Source organism: Apodemus sylvaticus, chromosome 2 (assembly GCF_947179515.1).
Source record: "Apodemus sylvaticus chromosome 2, mApoSyl1.1, whole genome shotgun sequence".
Taxonomy (NCBI): Eukaryota; Metazoa; Chordata; class Mammalia; order Rodentia; family Muridae; genus Apodemus; species Apodemus sylvaticus.
Genome location: NC_067473.1, coordinates 47,059,567 through 47,081,895, shown reverse-complemented (window position 1 = coordinate 47,081,895; position 22,329 = coordinate 47,059,567). Strand labels below are relative to the sequence as shown.

The following is a 22,329-nucleotide window of genomic DNA, read 5'->3' as shown; positions in this document are numbered from 1 at the left end:
AGGGCTCTCCTTAGGTCACCGTCACTGCCGCAACTGTGGCTTCCATTTTTCTTTCTTGGCACTGAGGATACTAATGTCATCTCTGTGCCATCTCATGAGGCCACTGTGAAGATCCAAGCAGGATGCTGGCTTGCTTTGTAAATGTAGGGCATATTTGAACTGAGATCAGGGGCAGGGCAAGATCTTAGTAAGAGCTTTACCATGCAAGTATGAATTCCTGAGTTTTCTTCTCCAGAGAGCATATGGAAAAGACATGTACAGTGGCAATGACTCACCCTGACTGAAAAAAGGAAGATTGATAGTTCTTGAAAAAGAATATGCCAGAACACTACATATACTAGAACACTATTCACATGCACTAGAATTCACGTGCATACACACATACAAATATATATATATACATACATACATGCATATATACATGTAGATACATATAAAAAGCTGTCAGTGTATATAGATACATAAAATATATATCCATATGGATATATATGGAGCGCTGACATTGTGTTCCTCCCCTTTTACATATATGTTTCTGATAGTGTATATTATTTAGATGAGGTCACCTAAATATTCAGTGCTTTACAACAGAGGGAGAGCCAGGCAGTAGTTGGGGATCACCTTTCCCTCTGTGTTCACAGGGATATATATATATATATATATATATATATATATATATATATATATATATATATATCCCTTTGCATGTGTTCCTAAGTATATAATCACAGCTTGCTCAGTCCATATGTTGGCTGTATGTGTATGATTTCAGGGCTGACCAGTTGATCCTGGACAATCAGTTGGTGGGCTCTTCCCTGGGGGAGTCAGTTTCTCCAGCCCTCATTCCTTGGTTGCTTGTAGTTCTTTGACTTCTCAGCCTGTCTGCCTAAACAAGACCCAAACAAGGACAACACCAGCGAACACGCCAACACTGAAGGGCAAGAGCTCAGGGTACCTCAACCATGGCATTCTTTTAATATCTTAAATAGCCTTTTCTTACAAAGATTTCCTCCAGCAATAAGACCAAAGATGCTGATCCCAAGGCACCCACACATGCTCCCCACAACGGTCCCTAGCCAAGTTGGAATATAAATTGTGTCACTCTTTAAAAGAGATGGTGCAGAGCTCTCATGTGAGCAAGTCCAGTGTGAGCAGCCTGACATGCAGCGCATCCCAGTGCCCCGTACTCTCAGGCTTTGTGGGAGCCTTCTGACTCTTACTGACTCCTAGGGTAGCACACAAATGGCCTTCAAAGCACACGCTCTGCAGTGAAAGGGTGCCCTGCCTCCTTGAAAGTCCAGGACTGCCTAAAGTGCACATTCTAAAAATACTTTGTTATATGCTTGAAGTCTGGAAGAGATTTTTTTAAGGTTGTACAATCCTTAATTTAGATTTTTTTTCATTCGCGCGCGCGTGCATGTGTGTGTGTGTGTGTGTGTGTGTGTGTGTGTGTTTTGCTAGAGACCTAATCTAGGCCCTCACATATGTTAATTAGTAGGTAACATTTGTCTTACTATTTTAAAAAAATAAAAAATCTATTTCAAAGTCTTGAAAGAAACACATCCTTATAAATTTCATTATTTAATTTTTTTCCTCTACCCCACTCTATAAACTAGTCCTCTCTCTACAGCTAAACACAATACTTAAGTTGTCATCAACCTAGTTTGAATGGTTTGACTCTGTTCCTTTGGCTTTCTACATAGGTGCAATATAATTGGGCTACTTCATAAAACAAGTAAATTAAGTTTTTTTATGGTATCATCATGGGAATACTTAACTATTGCCTTAAAATTTTTTGAGAACATATACTTAATGCTTTTGAATGCTGTAGAATGTTTTTCACTGAATTGCAAAACAGAAATTGATGTGTAAATGCCAAAATAATGAAATGTATGCATTAAACAATTACCAAGACAGTTCTAAGTCCCCTATTAATCAGTTATCATTGAGCCTTGCATGCCTGAGCTGGGCTACAGAAGGTTCCTTTCGTGCCTTCAGATTCCTAAGCTAAGTTTATGTCTCATGACTTTGTCAGAGGTAGTACTGAACCAAATGTGGGTATTTCTTTACAAACATACAGAGCATCATATATGGAAATAGCAGTTTCACACATGATTGTTTCTCTAAAGGAAGGTTTATGTAGGATTTTGTTTTTTAAATAAGGATCTGGACAAATACACTTTTATATGAAGTCCATTACGCTGTACCTTCTAGTTAATCTTTCAGACACGAATGGTACATTTAAAAATGTGTCTCCTTGTTAAACCGACACTGTGACAGTGTTTGCATAGGGTATCGTTAACCTCCAGTGGAAGGTTAAGCAGCTTCTTCCACATGTAAATCTGTCACTGTGAAAAATGACTGCCATACCTACCTACCCATGAATGGGGACGTGCAGGCTCACACCTGTGGGATTAGCTAGAGCAGCAGGAAGTTAGAGCGGCTGCGGCATATAATTAGCAAGGAATTTTTTTTCTCTCTTTTTAAGTGGTATGTTCCTCTTAACTAGTAATTAATGCTTAAGAAAAAAATAAAGTGCAGGAGAATGCACCCAAACTCATTGACTCATTGATATAGTCAACTACTTATGCAACTGATGTCAGGAGACTCTCATTTCCCCTCCTTGGATACGGATTTCTTTATGTTCATGGGGGAATTTTTTTATATCTTAATGTCCCTTTATTATTAGCTTTGTTAGCCAAAATTTGCCTTTCCTGATCAGAAGGTTAACTTAGTAATTCTTCTTTGTTTGAGGAGACTGTCCTAATAAGCAAGGTGGCAAAGGGTATGTACCGAACCAAAAGTTTAAATTGAAAAAATAAGAAGAAAAATAATTTTGTATTCCTAAATTATACTTAATAGAGTGCTCACCATGTGGTTTTTAATTGTTATTTTCTCATATTCATTAAGGAGACTATAATTTAATTACCAATAAGAGAAAAGATTTCTAAACATGGCTTTGTAGGATACACTGTTCTTCTTAAAAACGGAATAGGAGATCATCAACACTGAAGTTTCAAAGGGAACTCTTTTGGTAGATTTGGAAGGCATGCCTGCTTTTGTGAGACTTTAGAGCTTCCTCCTCCTCCTCCTCCTCCTCCTCCTCCTCCTCCTCCTCCTCCTCCTCCACCATCACCACCACCACCACCACCACCATCACCATAGGGCAGATGCAAACATTTGTCTCATCTCTGTTCCAAACCATACACCAGCAGCTAACACCAGAGTGCTTAGCTTGCAGGCTTGTTAAACCATTAACTCAGAAGATAACAGTTAATGGTGCATCTAGAGGCAGGGACTTCTCAAATGTGTAAATTCCACCGCCACATAACAAGAGCCTTGGCACAAAGGAGCACTGAGCCAGCGATAATGTCTTCTATCCAAACACATTTGTTACTGAAGGTAGAAACTGTTTAAAAGGAAAATTGCATCTTTTTCAGCAATTTATCAGAGATAATTACCCTTCGTGCACCAAATGAAGGATAAAGTGTTTTAAGGAACTATAACTCTAATTGGAACGTGTCACCAGGTGTTGCGGTTACACTCTTTCTTGTGTATATTCTTTTAATGATTATAGTCTCATGCCACAAACTGCATGAAAATATATTCAGTAGGTGTGAAATTCCCATATGTCACAGTTTTGAGAATAGGTAAACAGCGCCAAGACAGAGGAAGGAGGAATGCTAATGAGGAGTGTTAAGAAGTCTAGGCTTTATTTTCCAAGCAAGTACATCTTAATTTGCCAAAAGAGAAGAAAATGGGATTTCGAAAGTGCAAACTCGGAGGAGCCTTTCCCCCCACACACCTACAAAGTTGCAGAACTCAGAGTTCAGACATGAGCATTGCATCGCTGGAGTCTGCCAGCGGGGGGAACTGAAATTTAGAATTCCATTATGTTTGAGCCGCAAAGTAGAGTGTTTGCTGGCTTTACATGATGAAAGATAAACTCTTCCTGGGCAGTGTTTTATGAAGTTCAAGAACATAGGACTGTCTATGAAAGTAAACAAGGCAGCCACTATTCACTGTTCTACCTGGCCATAACTCACTTTCTGTGTCTGCAGGGAGAAGTGATTGATTGTATTAAACTTCTAAGCGTCATTTTCTTTGTGAGGTGCAAAAAAAAAAAAAAAGGCGTGGGTAGGCAGACTTGCAAGATGAGCGAGCGTCCCCTCAGAGCCACTGTAGCTGGCTTTGCTTAGTGCTTTGCTATTATGGGTGTCATGGCTTCTTGTTTGCAAGCGTCTGGAACTCAGAGGCTGAGCTCCCTCAGTAGAAAGACAGACCGGGGCAGCGTGCCTCCTGAATGTTCTCGTTTTCAGTGTTTTGACAAAGTTTGAGAGGCATTGAGGAAAATACTTACCATATGGGTCGTTTGCCTCTGTAGAACCACAACTAGTAATCTCTGAGCAAATGACCCCACCTCTTCACTAAAAAAAAAAAAAAAAACCTGATGCCGCTGGGCAGTGGTGGTGCACGCCTTTAATCCCAGCACTTGGGAGACAGAGGCAGGTAGATTTCTGAGTTCGAGGCCAGCCTGGTTTACAGAGTGAGTTCCAGGACAGCCAGGGCTACACAGAGAAACTCTGTCTCGAAAAACAAAACAAAACAAACAACAACAACAACAAAAAAAAAAAAATCCTGATGCATAAACTTCACTTCTCCAAAATAAAAGCAACTTAAATTTTTGTTCATTATCCTTGTAGTTATTTATACTTTTAAACACTGGGTATGAGGATAACACAGAAAAACAAGGAATGGATTTGTTCTGTTGCCTCCACCAGATTGTCCATGCAGTGCCCACAGCGCATTCAGATGCTCTTAGAAGAGATGCTTGTGAGAACATTTGTATGAGAAGTTATCTTAGATTTTAATGTAATTTAGTCATATCAGAGTTCCGCTGTATAAACTCCTGAGTTTTTGTTCTCTGTACTTTAAGGTGAATTTATGTTATCAGGAATGGAGGTATAGCTCACTTAAAAGAACGTTTGCCTAGCATGCACAAAACCCTGTATTCCATTCCTGGCACCTCATAAACAGGTGGGGGTGGCACCCAATGCTAGTTCTAGCACTTGGAAAATGGAAGAAAAGAGGGTCAGAAATCAAATGTCATCCTCAACTACATAGCAAGTTCAAGACCACCTGGGCCACAGGAGACCTTGCCTCAAACAAACAAAATAAAGCAAAAAACAAAAACAAAACAAAAACCCAGTTATCTTTACAGCACAGAAAAATAAGCATCTAACAAAAAGGCTGATGTTTATCACTGAAATTCAATAACCTGGTACCCACAATTGCAATGGATTAAAATAGGCAGTCTGTGGCATCTATAGTTATCAATCCAACATCCTCAAAAAGAGCATTAATTAGCAGGCTCTTTTTCTCCCTCACAAGGAGATGCTCTACCATGTTACCACCAGTCAGGACTATACCCCAGGCTGCTTTTGCAGAAACAGTAATAGTTAAATAGCTCATGTCCTTTATTTGACCTGATTGTCTCTCAGTGCTCACGTCCGTACGTGAGTCTGTTAGTAAAGGCTGTAAGCACATCCTATGTCCATGAGACCATGGGAGCTTAATATCTTCCTTGGCCATCAGCTCCACTGTTGGGTTCTTACTAATGTTATATGCTAATCAAATAATTCAGTGCAGGTGGAGTCAACCCCAGATGTAAGTGATGTGAATGATGTTTTCCATCAGTCAGCCTAGCACGTGAAACTTGAGAAAGAGCTAGTGGTAAGTTGAGGAGGAAATCTCTTTGGCAGCCATGAAGACTTTTGACCCTCATCCTAATTTTTTTAAGACTATAGCAAGAAGGAATAATGCTAACTACCCTGTCCCTTCTAGCAGGAGAAAATACCAAACGCTAGATAATATATCTAGTTTACCTTTTTGGTCCTACATAAGAAACAAGTTTATTGATACCCTCACTGTACTTCTGTAATATAATAGATTTATAAAATAGATTGGGAAGTTAATGAATATAAGCAAGAGATAATCCAAAAATGTTTTGTTTTACTTTGTATTAAATGTTTTCCCAAGTTTCTCAGTATTTTAGTACCTTAATAAAGAATCTTGACTTTGTATTCCTTGAATACTCACAGTACTCAAGAGGCAAATCTAGGACAACTAGTGGTTTTCATATCACTGATGGCCGATAGTGGGTAATGAAAAGTCCATTGTATCATACTTACAGTTAAGAAATAGTATTTCCATTGAGAAATTTTCTTTTGATCTCATCTCTACTTCTTGGCACATTGACTTTTCAAGATACTCATTCTTGGGGCTGGTGAGATAGTTTGGCAGTTAAGAGCACTGATTGCTCTTCTAAAGGTCCTGAGTTCAAATCCCAGCAGCCACAACCATCTGTAATGATATCTGATGCCCTTTTCTGGTGTGTCTGAAAACAGCTACAGTGTACTTACATATAATAATAAATAAATCTTTTTTTTTAAAGATACTCATTCTTAAAATAAAAATATGTACAGGAGGCTGTAGAGATGTCTCCACAGGCAAAAGTTACATACTACCCTTCAGAGAACCTGAGTTTAGTTGCCAACACCTGTGCCGGGCAGCTTACAATTGCCTATGATCTCCAGCAATAGGCTAATCCAACACCTCTGGTATCTGAGAGCACCTACACTCACATATACATACCCACACACAGGCACACACATGCAGATAATTTAAAAATCAAATCTCTTTTAAAAGATGTTCATGAGCTTGCAACCATGTATTCCTAATCATCTTAACAGTAATGGCTGTGACCTTTAGCAGTAAAGATCAGGGGTAAACTTGTACATGCATTAGTCATTATTGATTTGACCTAAACATACTTCACAGGGGTAGACAATTTCAACAGCTATGAAAATCGTTTCCTAAAAAATAAAATTCCTAAAATCATTAAGCAAAAGTTTCAGAAATGTGAAATAACTTTTTTTTAAAAAAATTCTGTGTACTTTTCCCATACAACAGAAACCAGGGACGGATCTGGCAGACACCTACATCATGTTTGTTCGGCAAAACCAGGATATTCTTCGAGAAAAAGTCAATGAAGAGATGTATATAGAAAAGTTGTTTGATGTAAGTAGCTGCCACACGACATTGAACAGTTTTATCTAGATTTAAAATATTGGCGTGTGTGTAAAAAATATGTGATTTTTTTTTTAGTACTAAGGTCTTCATTTAGACATGACAACTAGGCATGGGGGGTATTTACTATAAAGGTAAGTAAGAAAACACACAACTTAATATCAGTGTTGCCAATCACTCATAACTATGAGCTCCCAGTCCAAAGGAAATGGTATCATGCTAGTGACAGAATTGTACGACTTGCCCGAGTGCTGATTCTAAAACTAGGTATTTTCTTTAAGTGTATTTTCATGCATCTTCTCTGCATTTTAGAAATGCTTTTCTGGCAGTTTCATTTAATTATTCAAGTTACTGCAAATGTTTTCATAACAGCAATTCACGGGCTTCGTGGTGACACTTCAGCTGTGCCGATGCAGAAGGTCCCACTATTTATCACCGTCCCGCCATGGTCTGTCTGTGGTGTCCACGTGTGCTGTTTGGATGACTGGGTGGCCAAAGTCAACCTTACCTCTCTTGGATTTATGTTTCCAGGCCATTTTACAATAAAAGTATCATCTGTTTTAATAAGCTACGTGTTAATATGTGTGAAGAGAATGATTTTCTAAAAGCTTTGATGCCCTGCAGGGGTAGAAAAATTATCATCTATCCAGCTGGCTCTTTTACAAAATACTGAAACCATATTAGCAACTTCTGCTTCCATTTGGAATTGCTCTGAGTTGACGGGCATATGTTTTATTTCCAACTTCTCTTTTACTTTTTTTTTTTTTTTTTTTTTTTTGCTTACGTGGTGATTTTCAGAAATGTTGAACAGAAGAGAATGTGGAGTTGGCTCTATTTCTGTCATTTTTCTTTCTAGCTGGAGATCATACATATTTCGTGGAGAAACAAGGTAGAATTATTCTACAAGTAGTCCCTCTGGTTGTAGGCATCTTTGGAAGGCGGGGCTATTTTTGTAAAGATCTTCAGTGGTTTTGCCTTGGTCACCTAAGTAAATATAGAAAGTTTTTCACCTCAAAGATATTCCTAACCTTGACTCCTCTTCAGTCACTGCAATCCAGAAGGCTGTGTAGGTAACTTCAGTAATTATCAGATCTAACTGAAGCAGAACCAGGAAGGCCAACATTCACACAGCACCTTAATTGCCTGTTATCTGTTTTTTGCTCCCAAATCTGAAACATCTATTTTAGTCAAATTTTCATTTTTGTACATCTGCAGTAGAGCATTGGACTTGTTATTTGTACAACAATTGCAATGTCTTCAAACATTCTATTTTATTTAAAGCTGCACATATTTATTACTTTAATTAAAAATGAAAATGAACTCTGACTCTATTGGTATGTCATCGAGAATAGCATATATGAGGGGTACTAAGAGCCCCTAATTAGCCAGGGCTGAATTTGCCTCAATTACAGTTAGTAAATGAGAGGTTATCAAGTATGTGTTGAAAGGTAAAGTAGAATGTGTAGCTTAAGCAACAGATCATTACTGAGAGACATTATATAATTATTGGAAATCTACTTGGCTGGAGCTTAAAATAATATTGTTAGGTGTCAAGAAACAGTTGAAAATAATGACCCAAAAAGCACTGTTAGCAACCATAGCCTATTACAGATAAAAGATTGAGAGGAACAATAGCACTCTGGCATAGTGGCAAACTTTCACTCTTCCAATTAGACTACTTCCTAGGAAAGAAAGTAGATTGAACCTATCATGCTTAGATACAGATCAGCACACACCCACACATATACACATACACCACACACATACACAGACACATACACACACACATATGCACACACACACACACACTTTATGACGTGTTAACTTGGAGTAGTATTATCCAACTTGGAAAAATGCCATGGGCTCCAATTATGTTTGTATAATATAAGGCCCAACACTTAAAGAATGATAGTCTTTCACCCAAATGAAATTCACTTAGTTTAGAAATATACCAACACTATCTTATGTAAAACAAAAAACAAAACAGCAAAAACCCTATTAGTCTGCAAGACACGCATTCATTTAAAGTGTCTCTGACAATTTAAAGAATAATCCATGAGTCATCGTGTCTTCTTTCTAGACGGTGCCCTAACCATGAGAAGGGTGATAAAGGATTTGTGGAACTTGCTGTACTTCTTAAGATATCCTTGGCCTCTTAATACTTTTTCATCCGTTAACATCGGAATTGGCCCTGATTTATAGTGAAATGCCCCAGAGCTCAATTTAACCAATAGTACCACTAACTAAGGCACAAGGATGACTATTGTCCTAGATGTGTGTCCATGGTTCTCGGCCATCTAGAAATAAGAACAGCAGCAAACCCCACTTCCTCCACGGCCCTACACCATGTTGAAACGCGTGACCTGTCTGCACTACACTGCTACTCCTGTTCCCACCTTCACAGACAAGCAGTCTTGTTTCTTGACTTAAGCATATAAAAAATGGAAATGGTTTAAATATGTATTAGCCCTAAAGACATAAGTATTATCAGTTTAGATTTTTAGATTAAATCTTGAAATATCAAAATTCAAAGTGTTCTCTAAAGGTCAAAAACTGTTAGTACAAACATTACACTGCTTTTTTTTTTTAATCCCATAAGAACTTAAACTTGTAGAACACTTTCTGCTTAGAAGAGAAATAGCTTCTGCAAAGTATAAATAAACGACATGACTGTGCTGATAACAAACAAAACTGAGTTTAAAATATATCTCTAAACCAGGGCTGGGTAAATGGATAAGTTGGTAAAGTGCCTTGCAAATATGAGTCCCCGAGTTCAAATCCCAGCACAAATGGTGAGCACCTTTGATCGCAGTGCTATAGAGGTAGAGACAGGACAGCCTCTGGTTCTTGCTAACCAGCTGTCTAGCCATCTAACTGAATCCACAAATTCCAGGCTCAGTGAAACACTTACAAAAATATAAGGTGGGGGAGGGAACTGGCAAGATGGGTTAGTGGGTAAATGCACTTGATCACAAGCAAAACAAGCCTGAATTCTGTCCATGGATCTCACATGGAAAGGTAGAACATACTCCAGCAAGTTGTCCTCTGTGCTCACCATGTGGACAGAAACGCGCGCGCGCGCACACACACACACACACACCACATATGGGGGTGGGGGGAGGTAGCCCTTATCACTCTGAGCTCTCAGAATAGTTTCATCGTTTTTAGTCCTCCAAATAGATGCTTCCAACATTGTGGGAGATGTGTCATTATCCTCTTACATCTTTATTTTTGGAATTAAAGGATCTCCTAGTCAGAGAAAATAAATGATTTGTTGGTGTCCTCAAACTCTGAACTTGTGTCTCTTTTCAAAATGTTTCCATGAGATCCCATGTTTCAACCATACCCCAGACTTAAAAAATTTGAAATAATAAAGTCATGTTCTATGACAAGCACTCTACAGGGATTCCAGAAATCTGAGTTCCAACTACAACTCTGCCATTAATTGTGTAGGTGATTTTCAAACGTCTGCATGATATTCAGTTTAGTTAGTAGCTATAAACTGAGAATCATCCAGCAATTCAAATCATTTCTGAGAACCAGATTCTTAATCCAACAATGGTTTGTGTTTTTCATTTGGCAGTGGTGGTAGAAATCACGTGGCTGGCTGCATCAGGATACAACAGGATAACATTTTTTTCATCCTTTTCTGTTAACCAGATGACAGCAAAGTGTAAGGAGAAAAGAAAGTCTTAAATGAAAGAATAGCTGTGGATCAGTAAGGTGGCTCAGTGGATAAAGATGCCCACCTCCAAACCAGACAACCAGAATTCAGTTCCTGGGAGACGCTTGGTAGTTTGAGAGAACTGACTCCCATGAGTTGTACATTACTACACACACACACACACACACACACACCTTTTTAATGTTGCCTGCCTGTATTCTTCCTGGGCTTCAACACATGGAGCACAAGCCGCAAGTGCCTCTGTAGCAGCATGAGAGAACCTGGGACACTGATGGAGAGTATTGGTTCTCTCAGCTGAGTCATACAGACAGGAAGTCCAGACTGGCACCCCCCAGGAAAAGCCACTAGGGTGCTCTCTGCTACAGTTTCCTAAAATCCAAGACCTAGAATTGAGATGAAAGACTTGCCAAGGCACATTGTATTTCCCAGGACACCAGTGCTACCCAGTTCTCTACACCTTTGTGCATTTATTGGGCATGCCCAACAGGACTCCCCTGAACAACCTCGTTTTAGTTTTCCTGTTGCTGAAGGCACACCAGGGTGCAGTATCTAATTGGCAAATCATGCAGATTAAGCATTCTCTTGTGTTATAAACTGATTAAATACTTAATTGTTGAGGAGATTCATCTCTATGCGATTTTTATTAAAACATTGTTGTGATGTCTTATAAAAATTAAATGAAGTTCTTTAAAGGATAGCTAATCAGTTATACTCATCCAAGCAGTTTTATAAAGGATTCATTTCCAAAGACATGGCATAAATTTTTCCTATTTCAACAACAAGAAGAAAACAGCACACTTCAATTAAACATTTTGAGCCAAGCTAACCTTTATAATATAAATAGGTTCAGTAACCTATCAGTATTATCATAAAAAGCAAAACATGAAAATAACACAAGGAAATATGATTTCTAAATGAAATTAATTTTGTTCGTAGAGCCTCTTGCATCTGGACTCCTCAGGAAGGAAGGAAGGAAGGAAGGAAGGAAGGAAGGAAGGAAGGAAGGAAGGAAGGAAGGAAGGGAGGGACCTGAATGCTCAGGGCATTTTGATCCAGACTGTCCCATCATTGCCTAAATGTTTTGGTACAAGAGTTTATTTATGCTCAGTAATATCAGTACTACTGCTCCTAACCTACATAAGGATTCAACTTGTTACTATGCGAATGTCCCAAAAAAGAATTTAAATCAACAAAGCATAGATAAGAGTGGCTCCTGAACTGGGTATGATGCTACACACTTGTAATTTCAGCACTCATGGGGCTGAAGCAGAGGGATCTAAAGTTCAAGGATACTATGGGATAGATAGATAGATAGACAGACAGACAGACAGATAAATTATGGATGATGGATAGATACATAAAAATACATACTTAGATAATAGAGATACATAGACACATAGATTATAGATAGATAGATAGATAGATAGATAGATAGATAACAGGTTATAGATGTGGATAGGTAGGTAGATACATACATACATGATAGATTAATTGATTGATTGATTATACATAGTGGATAGATAGATTATAGATGATGGATAGATAAATGAACATACATACTTAAATAATAGAGATACATAGACACATAGATTAGATAGATAGATAGATAGATAGATAGATAGATAGATAGATAGATAGATTATACATGGTGGATAGGTAGATAGATTATAGATGATGGATAGATAAACATACATATTTAGATAATAGAGATACATAGACACATAGATTATAGAGATAGATTGATAGGTAGATAGATAGATAGATTGATTGATTGATTGATTGATAATAGGTTATAGATGGTGGATAAGTAGGTAGATACATACATACATAGATTATAGATAGATAACATTATAGATGGTGGATAGTTTGTAGGTAGGTAGGCACATACATACATATATACATAGATAGGTAGATAACAGATTATAGATGGTAGATAGATAGTCACATACATATATACATTTATAGATACATAAATGATAGATAATTGATGATGGATAGGTAGGTAGATACATAGGTAGTCCATATATATGGCAAGACCCTCTCAGAGAGAGGGGAAAAAAAAACACTGACCAGTAGGTAAAACGATAAAACTTCCGTTTCATGATACCTTTGGTCAGATATATTTAGAATTGACAGTGCACATTTTAAACCATTATCTTCTGGTGAGGGCTTTTCCTTCCTGTAAGGAGCCTTAATAGAGAGAATGGGATGAGACTGAGTCCAGTGAAAACTGTCACTGCCCACTCACTTCTGTTCTCTTATATGTCAATGACAATTTAAAAATAGCAGCTTCCCTCATTCAGTGATCTTTGGCTCTCAAATTCCTGGGCGGTTGTTCTAGAGTCAACCTCAATCAACATAGATTTTTATTGGCAAAGATCTTCTTTGCTGTTCAGTTTCCTCTGTAAAAGATTGACCAGTGTAAAACGTTCTGCCTTGGCCCATTATGCCCGACCAGGACTCTCCTAACAACGCTCTGAAATTAAGCACTCCACGACCCCTGTGTCATAACCGCTCCCCTGCTCCATCCGCAGAAAGGATGATGATTGCAAGTGCAGCGGGGTCCTTGAGGGTCTCCGAAGAGATTTATTTCTATTATTTTGCTGTGCACCTTTTTCCTGCCTCACTGTGTGCTAAAGGTAGACTTTAAACGTGTGTTATCTGGATTCTATAAGCAGTATAGAATCTTTTCGGGCCACGTGTCTCAGTGCCCTCATAGCTACTGCAACACCGTTTGCTAGCTCTCCTCCGCCTTGCCTCCGCCTCCGCAAATAGAGCACAGAGCCTGATCCCGACCGCTCCTCTCCCTCCCCCTCCCCGCCTCCCCCCCCCCCACACTTTGTTGTGCTTTAAAAGGCGTTCTCAAGTTGCAGCAACGTGGCTGTCTTCTTCACTTGTGCGAATAATCCTCATTTTAATGTTATTATTTGTAAGTGTAAGAATTTATTGAAAAAGCATCCACTTTTGATGTACAGTGTATGCCAAAATAGCTTTGGCAAGCCCGGGCACTGTTCTGGGAGGCCAGAGGCCCTCATTTGAATCTAAGCTGTAGCTGAATTAAACCGGGGAAATTTGAGATAAGCGTGCCTAATTGCCTAAGAGAAACTCAACAAGGAGAAAAAAAAATATGTAGCTTGTTGATCTTATTTCTTTGATAATTCAAAAGAATCTTCAGGACCTACGTGGACTCCTTAAACTTCGGTTCTTGAAATGTGATCAGGGTCCACAGTTGTCACTTGGCACATGCCCAGGAACACACATCTTTGCATGAGGCACCTGGACATCTGTGGCGGTGCTGGTAGAATCAGCTAATTAACAACACAGGCTTAAACAGGCACCTCATCTGGCAGTGCAGTTAGTTGCCTGATGGTACTCAGCAGGATTTGGTAGTGCTTTTTATTTTTCTATCCTAATGGTCTGCCGCCCGCCTAATTTTACTTTATTGTCAGTCACTACTTACCGCAGCTTGGGGCCCTCCCAGGAGGCTAAATTATTATCAAAGGATTAGGGCCATGTAGCCTTGCAGTTCTGACATTTCTGATTACTCGTCTATGCCAGAACACTAATTAGCTGTGACTAATTAAGAAAAATGCCCCTGCCATAGAAAACCATTTAAAAGAACCGAGAAGGAGAAAAGCAATTCAAAAGCTGAGCAGTGCTGGGCTTTCCTGATGCTCTTTAGATTTCCACCAGAGCCTTAACTCACCTTTAATTGTGCTCGGAGTTTGGAGGGGAGGGGCCATTGCCAACTGATGGGAGATTTTTTTTTCTTGCATAAGAAAAAATAAAAAAAAGAAAAGAAATGTTGCTGATACCATAAGATGTCTCAGCAGTGCTGGAACTGCCTCGGACACACAGAAGGTGACAGGATTTTCATGTTGGAGAACTGTTTCTAAATGCCATATGCAGAATTGTACATCTCTAGCACACATCGAAGCTGCTGAGAGAGCCTTGGTGGATTGCTACTGAAGCAACTAAGGCGGTGTTGAGTTTACGCACCAGTGAGGGATGGGGAGTAAAGCCTTATGTGGAACCACACCGAAGTAACTTATTGTTGGGTTCCCGCTCCTGCCGCCTTAGACTTGTCTGGAGGGCCGCACTTACTTGCACTAGAGTCTGGTACATACTGGCTTCTGACAGCTCACTTGGCATGCCTGCACAGCATCTGGCCGCTGGTGGCTTATTACTGAAACTCCCAGCTCCCCTAAGACCAGCACCTCTACCAATTGGCCAGTGCAGCAGCGTTTGCACAGAACTGATAACTACTCTCCTTGCTTTCAATTCTAACTTCACAAGCAAATAACACACATGACTTCAAGGCCAATTTCTGTAGTAGCATTTTTTTTTTTTTGATTCTCTCTCTGTGAGTCAGCTCCCTTGCAGGTCCCCTCTGCAGGCTTGGCACCATTCACTGGTGGGCACAGCAGTGTCAGCTAGGTGGCCTATAATATTGACTAGATCCAAATTTGAAAAAAAAATCTGTGAGGCAAAGTAGCCTTTTGGCAAAATCATTCAGTCTAGTTACTGGATGATTTGTCAGAAAGCTGATTTTAAGACTGATTCAGAAACATGTTTATAAACAGTTAACTTACCAAGAGTCTATATTTCCTGATCTCAACCCATGCCTAGAAAAGGTAAAAAAAAAAAAAAAAAAAAAACTAAATTCTGCTATCTTAATGTAGACAAATCTCTTAGTTTTAAAAAGGAAAGTTCCAACACCCACATCTTCCAAATTCTTCATGCTGCATTTTTAATCTTACTTCTCCTTTCCTCTCCCTGGAGAACAAAAAAACAGGTATCAGCGTTCTCAGCAATAATCCTTCCTATGCATGAAGACTGTTATTAAGGTACCTGTCATACATGTCTACTCCTGGAAAAATAATCCTTATTTGTTTAACTTCTCATCGTAGGCCCCCTTCCCAGCCCTTTCATCTTTGTCATGGCTAGGCTTTGAAATTTCTCAAGGTGTTCACTGTCATGCTTAGAGTAGAGATAAATAATATGCAGTATCTGAATGTGGCCGGACAAGATTCCTTCAACCCTTATTCCTACCCATGGACTCTGATACACAGCTCTCCCATACGTACACTGTACTGTCTCCTTGAACTTACTTCTACTACTATAGTTCTTTCTGTTGGTTTCCTTCTTAGCCCCTCCTATCTGCCCTTGTTTCTTGGTATAGAATTCTCGCTAAGATATATATTGTGCACACAGAGAAGGTAGAAGTCAGATCTATGGCATTATTCAATGGCCACGTGTAAACAATGGTGAAAATGGCTAATCAAACGTTAGATGCTGACTCCATCACACATAGTTGCTTTCTAATCAGAAGATGCTCCAACCTCTATCTTTACCCATCGTTTTTATGTAGCCTACATTTATTGATCACTTGTAAAAATGCTGGGTAAACAGTCAGAAGCCTGGTGCTAACCAAGTATCTACTATAAAGGAGTTTATGTTTTAAGAGCACACAATTTTTCATGAGAAATAGTTGATTTCCACCTAGAATGTTTTACTATTGTCTTCAAAATTGATATTCACAGATATATTTACAAGTGGAGACACAATGCAGAACAAAACTGAGTATCACTTCAAGCTACCAAATAGTGGTGATTTCTCTGTGTTTCACATAGATGACTGGAAAACTGCCACAGGTTTAGTTCCAACCCAATTCATATCCAGGCTGAGTGTTTCTCCACCAACTGAAGGGACCAGAATCTCACACAGTTGTCTCCCTTCTCTACCCTCCCTGGGTTCTCTGCTCAAACTCCAAGTGAACTCTCATGTGTCCTCGAAGAGAAATTCACACTTCCACAGCAACAAAAACAGCTCACAAAGTCAACTGGTATAGACATTTCCCAGATGTGTTGCTTTTCCAACTCCATCTTCAGAGATGCCTCAGAGCCTCAGATAACTAGAAGAGCAGGTCTCCAGATAACCAGACACATTCTGGAGAGTCAATTGGGTACTTGGGTGACAGTCTTAAAGCTAGTCTAGAGCTGAACACATCTTACCACCCAGTGCTAGTATAACTCCGTGTATGAGTGCACATATATGGGCGTGAAATTTTTCTAGTTTGTAATACTTCCCCTTCAGTCCTCAGCTAGCATGAAATGACTGTCACCATTTAAGCTCTATTTTACTACTATGTACCATTTCTTTAGATAAGTACAATTGTCTCCCTCATAACTCCAACAACTTTAATGTCTATTGGATTTTTGCAGTGCAAGGGTTGAACCCAGGACCTCATGCATGCATAACAAGCACTCTACCAATGGAGCGATTTAATAGGTCCCTGTTAAATTCTGTTTCTATTAATAGAACATGATTCAAAACAACAGGCTCTGACACAATTATGTCATTTTTCTATAGAAAAGCCATACTACTATTTTGTATATACAAATAGCATTCTATATTTCCAAATAGAAAAATGAATCCACCAACAAATTTGTAATGTATGCTATCTTCCAAACACTCTGCCAGAGGCTAAAGATAGTGATCCGAGTAAGATTCTGTGAATACCTTGTGACTTGTAACACATCGTGTATTATTATTATTATCATTATCATTATCATCATCATCAACACATGGCTAGGATATAAGAAGCATAAAATGAGAGAGAGTACCCAATTCTCCCTGGTTGGAAACAATATTGTTTCCATAGCAGACAATGATGAGCTGCATCTTCAATACTAATATGACTACATACAGCCAGGGAGATGGAGTTGGTAATCCAATTCCAGTCCAATGGTGCTGGCAGGCTGAGAAGCCAAAGTCACAGAGAAATCCAACGTAAGGCGGAGCCACTGGTTCCATTGCTTGCTGCACACCCCTTGTGGGAACTTACCAAGACTGAAGCAGAAGGGCAGCTGCTGGCTCCATTCCCTGTGTACTTTGAAGACTGGAGCTTCGAATGTTTCCCATTCTTGATTTAAAAGTACTCAAGTAGGAAGACCCTCAACCAGCATACTCTCAAGCTTAGATCTTACCCTGAAATGAAATCTTACCATTTAGTAGCAATTCCTGAAGATTACTTTATCTTGCTTTAGGCCTTATGTTATTGATTTATAATACAATATAGACTAAAATTTTATATTACAGTGTGTAAATCATCATCTAACCAGAAAGAGAAAATGGCCATAGCACCCCCAAAAAAATCATTCTTAAATGATTTCCGTGCCCTAGACTGTTACAGACACTATGATGACTAAAAAAACGTACTGATTTGTGCCAGACTATTCTGGCAAATAGTAACCAAACCAGTGTGCAAACCAAACAAGTGGGGCTTCCATCACTGGGTGCTAGGCAGAGAAGAGAAGAGTGAGTACCTTACATTTTAATAACTAACCTGTTCGCATCAGGGGAGCTACAAAGTAAACATGCAGAGGCAGCCGCCTACTTTAAGATAGCAAATAATATAAAGCAATATTGATTTTGATATTCTTTATGTAGTGTAGAGCGGCTTTTAGGTGGCGTTGAATTAAGAGGGTCTGGGATTAATTATAGAGCAGTGAGCTAAACAGAGCCTCTGTGCCTTGCAGTGTGTGGGACTGGTACTCTGCCCTGGGCTGAGGAGGACCTAATTCAGAACTGGCTCACCTGTAGTCATCACAGATATTTAAAAATCCGGAACCTGATGACAGAGAACTTTGTTTCTGAATTCAGAAAGTGTCTGGTAGAGGTCAACACTCCCTGGCTGGCACATTTTACCTTTTTCTCCCTTAAATAAACCTGGCATGTGGAAAGCAGTGGAGGGAAGGAAGCAAGAAGGTCAGGAGTTCAAGGTCACCCTCAGCTGTATATGGTGTTCAAGGCCATCCTAAACTTTAAGAGAAACTTTCTCTAAATGAATAAATTAGCAAAGGAAAGGCTCATAATTTACAGAACATCAAAGTGTTATTGCCATGCTTAAAACAAAATTAAAAAATCCCTCTGATTATAAAACATCAAAAAGTGTATATCATCTGTGTTTAAGAAATAAACAGAACATGCAGGCAAGCAGAAATCCACAAGTATAAAGTTCTCCTATGCAGAGCTTTTTCCTGTTCAGTTATGTTACACTTTAAAAAAAAAATGGGTTGTTGGGTGTTGTTTGTTTGTTTGTTTGTTTTTTAGTATTTGTAAACAGGCAATTAGGGCAAATTAAAAAAAAAAACTTTACAAGGGGAGATTATGTACGAGTGAGTCTTATAACAGTCATTTGATTAGCCTAAAGGAACATGGTTCTTCAAAGAATTTTCTTACACTGCACATTACATTAGCAGATTTATAGATATATTTGGTGTCTGTGTGTGGATTTCTTCAACTTTCGAGAAACTGGTGAACATCTTTGAAATGGTTGAGAACCCCTCATATCTGTGCACAGAACTGTGTCATAATCAGTTTGCAGCCACCAGGAATTAAAGGGGTTATTTTCTTACTTTTATACTAGAAGCTTCAAATTGCCTCAAAGAATTGGAATTTTTTGCTAACAGTACAGAAAACTAGCTTGTTTTCAAAAAGGAAATGCAGTAACAATTATAAACATAGACTTTGGAGCCAAAATATAAATTAAAAATCATATAGGATATATAGCTCTGAATAAGTAAATTATTTCATCTAAATCCGGTTTTCTACTTATTTAGCATGTAAATATGCAAAATTGTTAATACCACCTACTTCACCAAAGTTTGTAGTTGACCTAAGTTCATTTTACTTGTACTTCATATAAAAGGTGTTTGATGACTTTATAATCAGAATTATAATAATACTATAAAACTTGAAAAGTAGTTTAGATAATAAAATACTTGCCTTGCATGCACAAAGCTCTGGGTTTGACCCACAGCACTACAGAGGCACAGCCTATAATTGTAGCACTCAGGAGGCATAGAAGGGAGAGAGAGAACTTCAAGTTTACCAGAGGCTACACAGCAACCTCAAGGCCACCCTAAAATACAGAAGACCCTATCTCAAAATAAGTAATAGCAATATAAATTAACAGCAATAAAGGTGATAATTCAGACTTCTGTAGCCCTACTCCTTACTACACTTCGTTATTCCATTCTTGTGTCTGTATTTTATTATGAGAGAAAATGAATTTAAGACAAAATAGCAAACAGTAGAAAACTCTAGAACTCAAAACTTTCTTGTTTCTTTATTCTGAAAGAATAAAGCGATATCCAAACAGTGTAAAAAAAAAAGAAAGAAAAAGAAAAAGAAAAAACCCTGAAAGAATGAGAATTTGATAGTTTACCTTTTTCTTTTAGTCTTTGTGCTTTTTCCTGAAACAATCAATCTGATTTCATAATGGTTTTCTCCATTTTGGGGAACAGAATACAGAGTCTCATGCTTGGTAAGCTTGTGTTCTACCTTGAACTGTTTGCCCAGCCCCCTCCCCCCCCATGACCAGCATTTCTACAGAGCTATTAGTTTATATAATCTGCACCTCCTCATCAGGTAAAGAAACTGAGGTACTGGCAATTGATCAGACCAACTCACTTGAGCAGATAGATTAAGGGGCTTGCCACCGTCTTCCTTCTGACCTCCTTCCCAGGGCCTATTTTCTTCTCTGGTCCCTGAGCAGCTATCATGCACCCCAGCTACCCTGGCCAGGAGATACTCTCTACTCCATCCGCCCCATCCTCCAGGACCATTTCTGTGCCTAATGGACAGTGTTCTCATGGGTCAGTTGGGTAGAACACATCCTCTGTTTTCAGCTGTAATACTGTTGGTTTCGGTTTTCCTTAAATACAGCCCTTCACCCTTTCCCAAGCTAACACAGCTGAGACTTAAAAATCAAGTCTGGGGATCTGTTGAGTGAATCTGGATCTGAATTAGGGGTGGGGATGGCATTATTGTATCGCATTTACATTAATATTACGTTTGCATTTGAGTGTTGGGGAGTGAGTGAAATAGAACCATGATTTAGTTATTAAGTAGATGGGCTGCTGGCAGAAGTTACAGTGGATAGCCAATGGAGCGTGCATGTTTTCAGTGTGCTGCTAAAACTGTAGAGCACCAGTGGTTATAATTTTTGTCTCTCTAATGGGGCCACTAAGTGGTCCTAGAGGGTGGCTTATAGTTCTCACTCATACCAAAGCCTTCAACATTGAAAAAAAAAAAAAAAACTGTTCTTCAATTCAATTCAATTGAGCTACTGGATTTCAAAGTTTGCATTTCCTAAAATGAGATTTTTGTGGGGTTTATTCCATTTCAAGCAAGTAATTGAGCCCTTTTAAACAGCTTCTCTTGAATGCATGAAGAAACACTGCTCACTCTGGGAATCTAGCCACCCATCAAACCTTAGTGCCCTGAAAGGTGTTGATCCTTCCTCTCCCCTCCTTCCCTCCTTATTTCCTCTTCCTTGCCTCTATCCCTTCTCTTCTCCTTCCTTCCTCCTTCCTTTCTTCCATCCTTCCTCATCTCTTCCTTCTTCCTTCCTCCTTTTTTCCTCCTTTCTTTCTCCTTCCTTCTTTCCTTTCTGTTTTTTTTTTTTAACCTATTGAGACAAGCATAGCTGGAGGAGGATGAAAATATACCAACTAGTTGTGCCAATTCGTAATCAATAAAAATCTAAACACTTAAGCAGAAAACACATCACAGATCCGTGCCACCGGCGAGGCGGCTATTTTTGCTTTGCCATCATCATCAGAAGCTGCATTCTGCCAGAAATCATTTGCTTGAAGCAGCCTCAATATATAACCCCTATGGGGTCTTGTGATTCAGATTTAGGAATATCAGCCACAGAGGGTCTAAAGGCATTGTGCATTAGTATGTATTGAGACCTCGTTCCGGGTGGCAAGCAGCTGGACTTTTGAAAAATAAAACTTCCAAAATAAATGTGAAGTGCTTGTTCCCAGGCTATAAGTGTTATACTTAATGGAATCATCCTCCAAATGTTATAAATGAGGCCCAAAAGGGGAGGAGGGGTTGTGCATATTTAATATATTTGTTTTGTATCTCCTCTAGTCAACAGAATAATGACATTCCTTAACTACTTCTCTTTAACTTGCACGAAGAAAGCACGGTATGTTGCTAAATCTCTTTTCACCAGCTCTGCGGAGAAACAACTTTAATCCTTGTTAGAAAATTGCCGAGTCTGAGGCTGACAAAGAGCTCATGCTTGTTCCATTGTTAGTGCTCCGGGCCCCGAGAGCAGAGCCCTTTACAGCTGCGCGGATCCCGCCCGGCTCAGCTGCACTATTTAGGAGCGGAGGTTTGTCAATTTCTATTGACAATGGAGAGAGATTTTCAGGGCCTGTAGCAGTGCTGACACAGTCGGGGATCAATGCCCACCATTCAGACTGCACCCTCTTTCATTGCTTTGGTTTGTTAATTCAAGACTAAAGGTCCGCGGAGGGGGTTCAGGGTGTTTAAGAAAGCTGATGAACTGCGAGCGTTTACGGCCCTGGTGTGGCAATTTCCATAGTCAGTGGCAACTCCTGGCACTAAGGGAGCTTGCGCCCTTGTTGACCCTCTTGTTATTAAAAATGCACAAGTGCTGCGCTTCTCAATATTTCCACACTCCCTCCTTGTCAATACCACCTTCTGAGCCCTTCAGCTTGTTGCTTGCTCTAAAG

The 22,329-nt window shown here is 39.2% G+C and overlaps 1 protein-coding gene across 2 annotated transcripts in view; it reads left to right on the top strand.

Annotated features, from left to right (window-relative positions):
* Nucleotides 1-22,329, top strand: part of Cadps2 (calcium dependent secretion activator 2) — a 564,078-nt gene that overhangs the window by 531,573 nt on the left and 10,176 nt on the right. For both annotated transcript variants that reach the window (XM_052173304.1, XM_052173303.1), the window contains one exon: nt 6,970-7,077. In XM_052173304.1, coding sequence (XP_052029264.1) covers nt 6,970-7,077 — 108 coding nt within the window. The remainder of the gene's footprint in view (nt 1-6,969; nt 7,078-22,329) is intronic.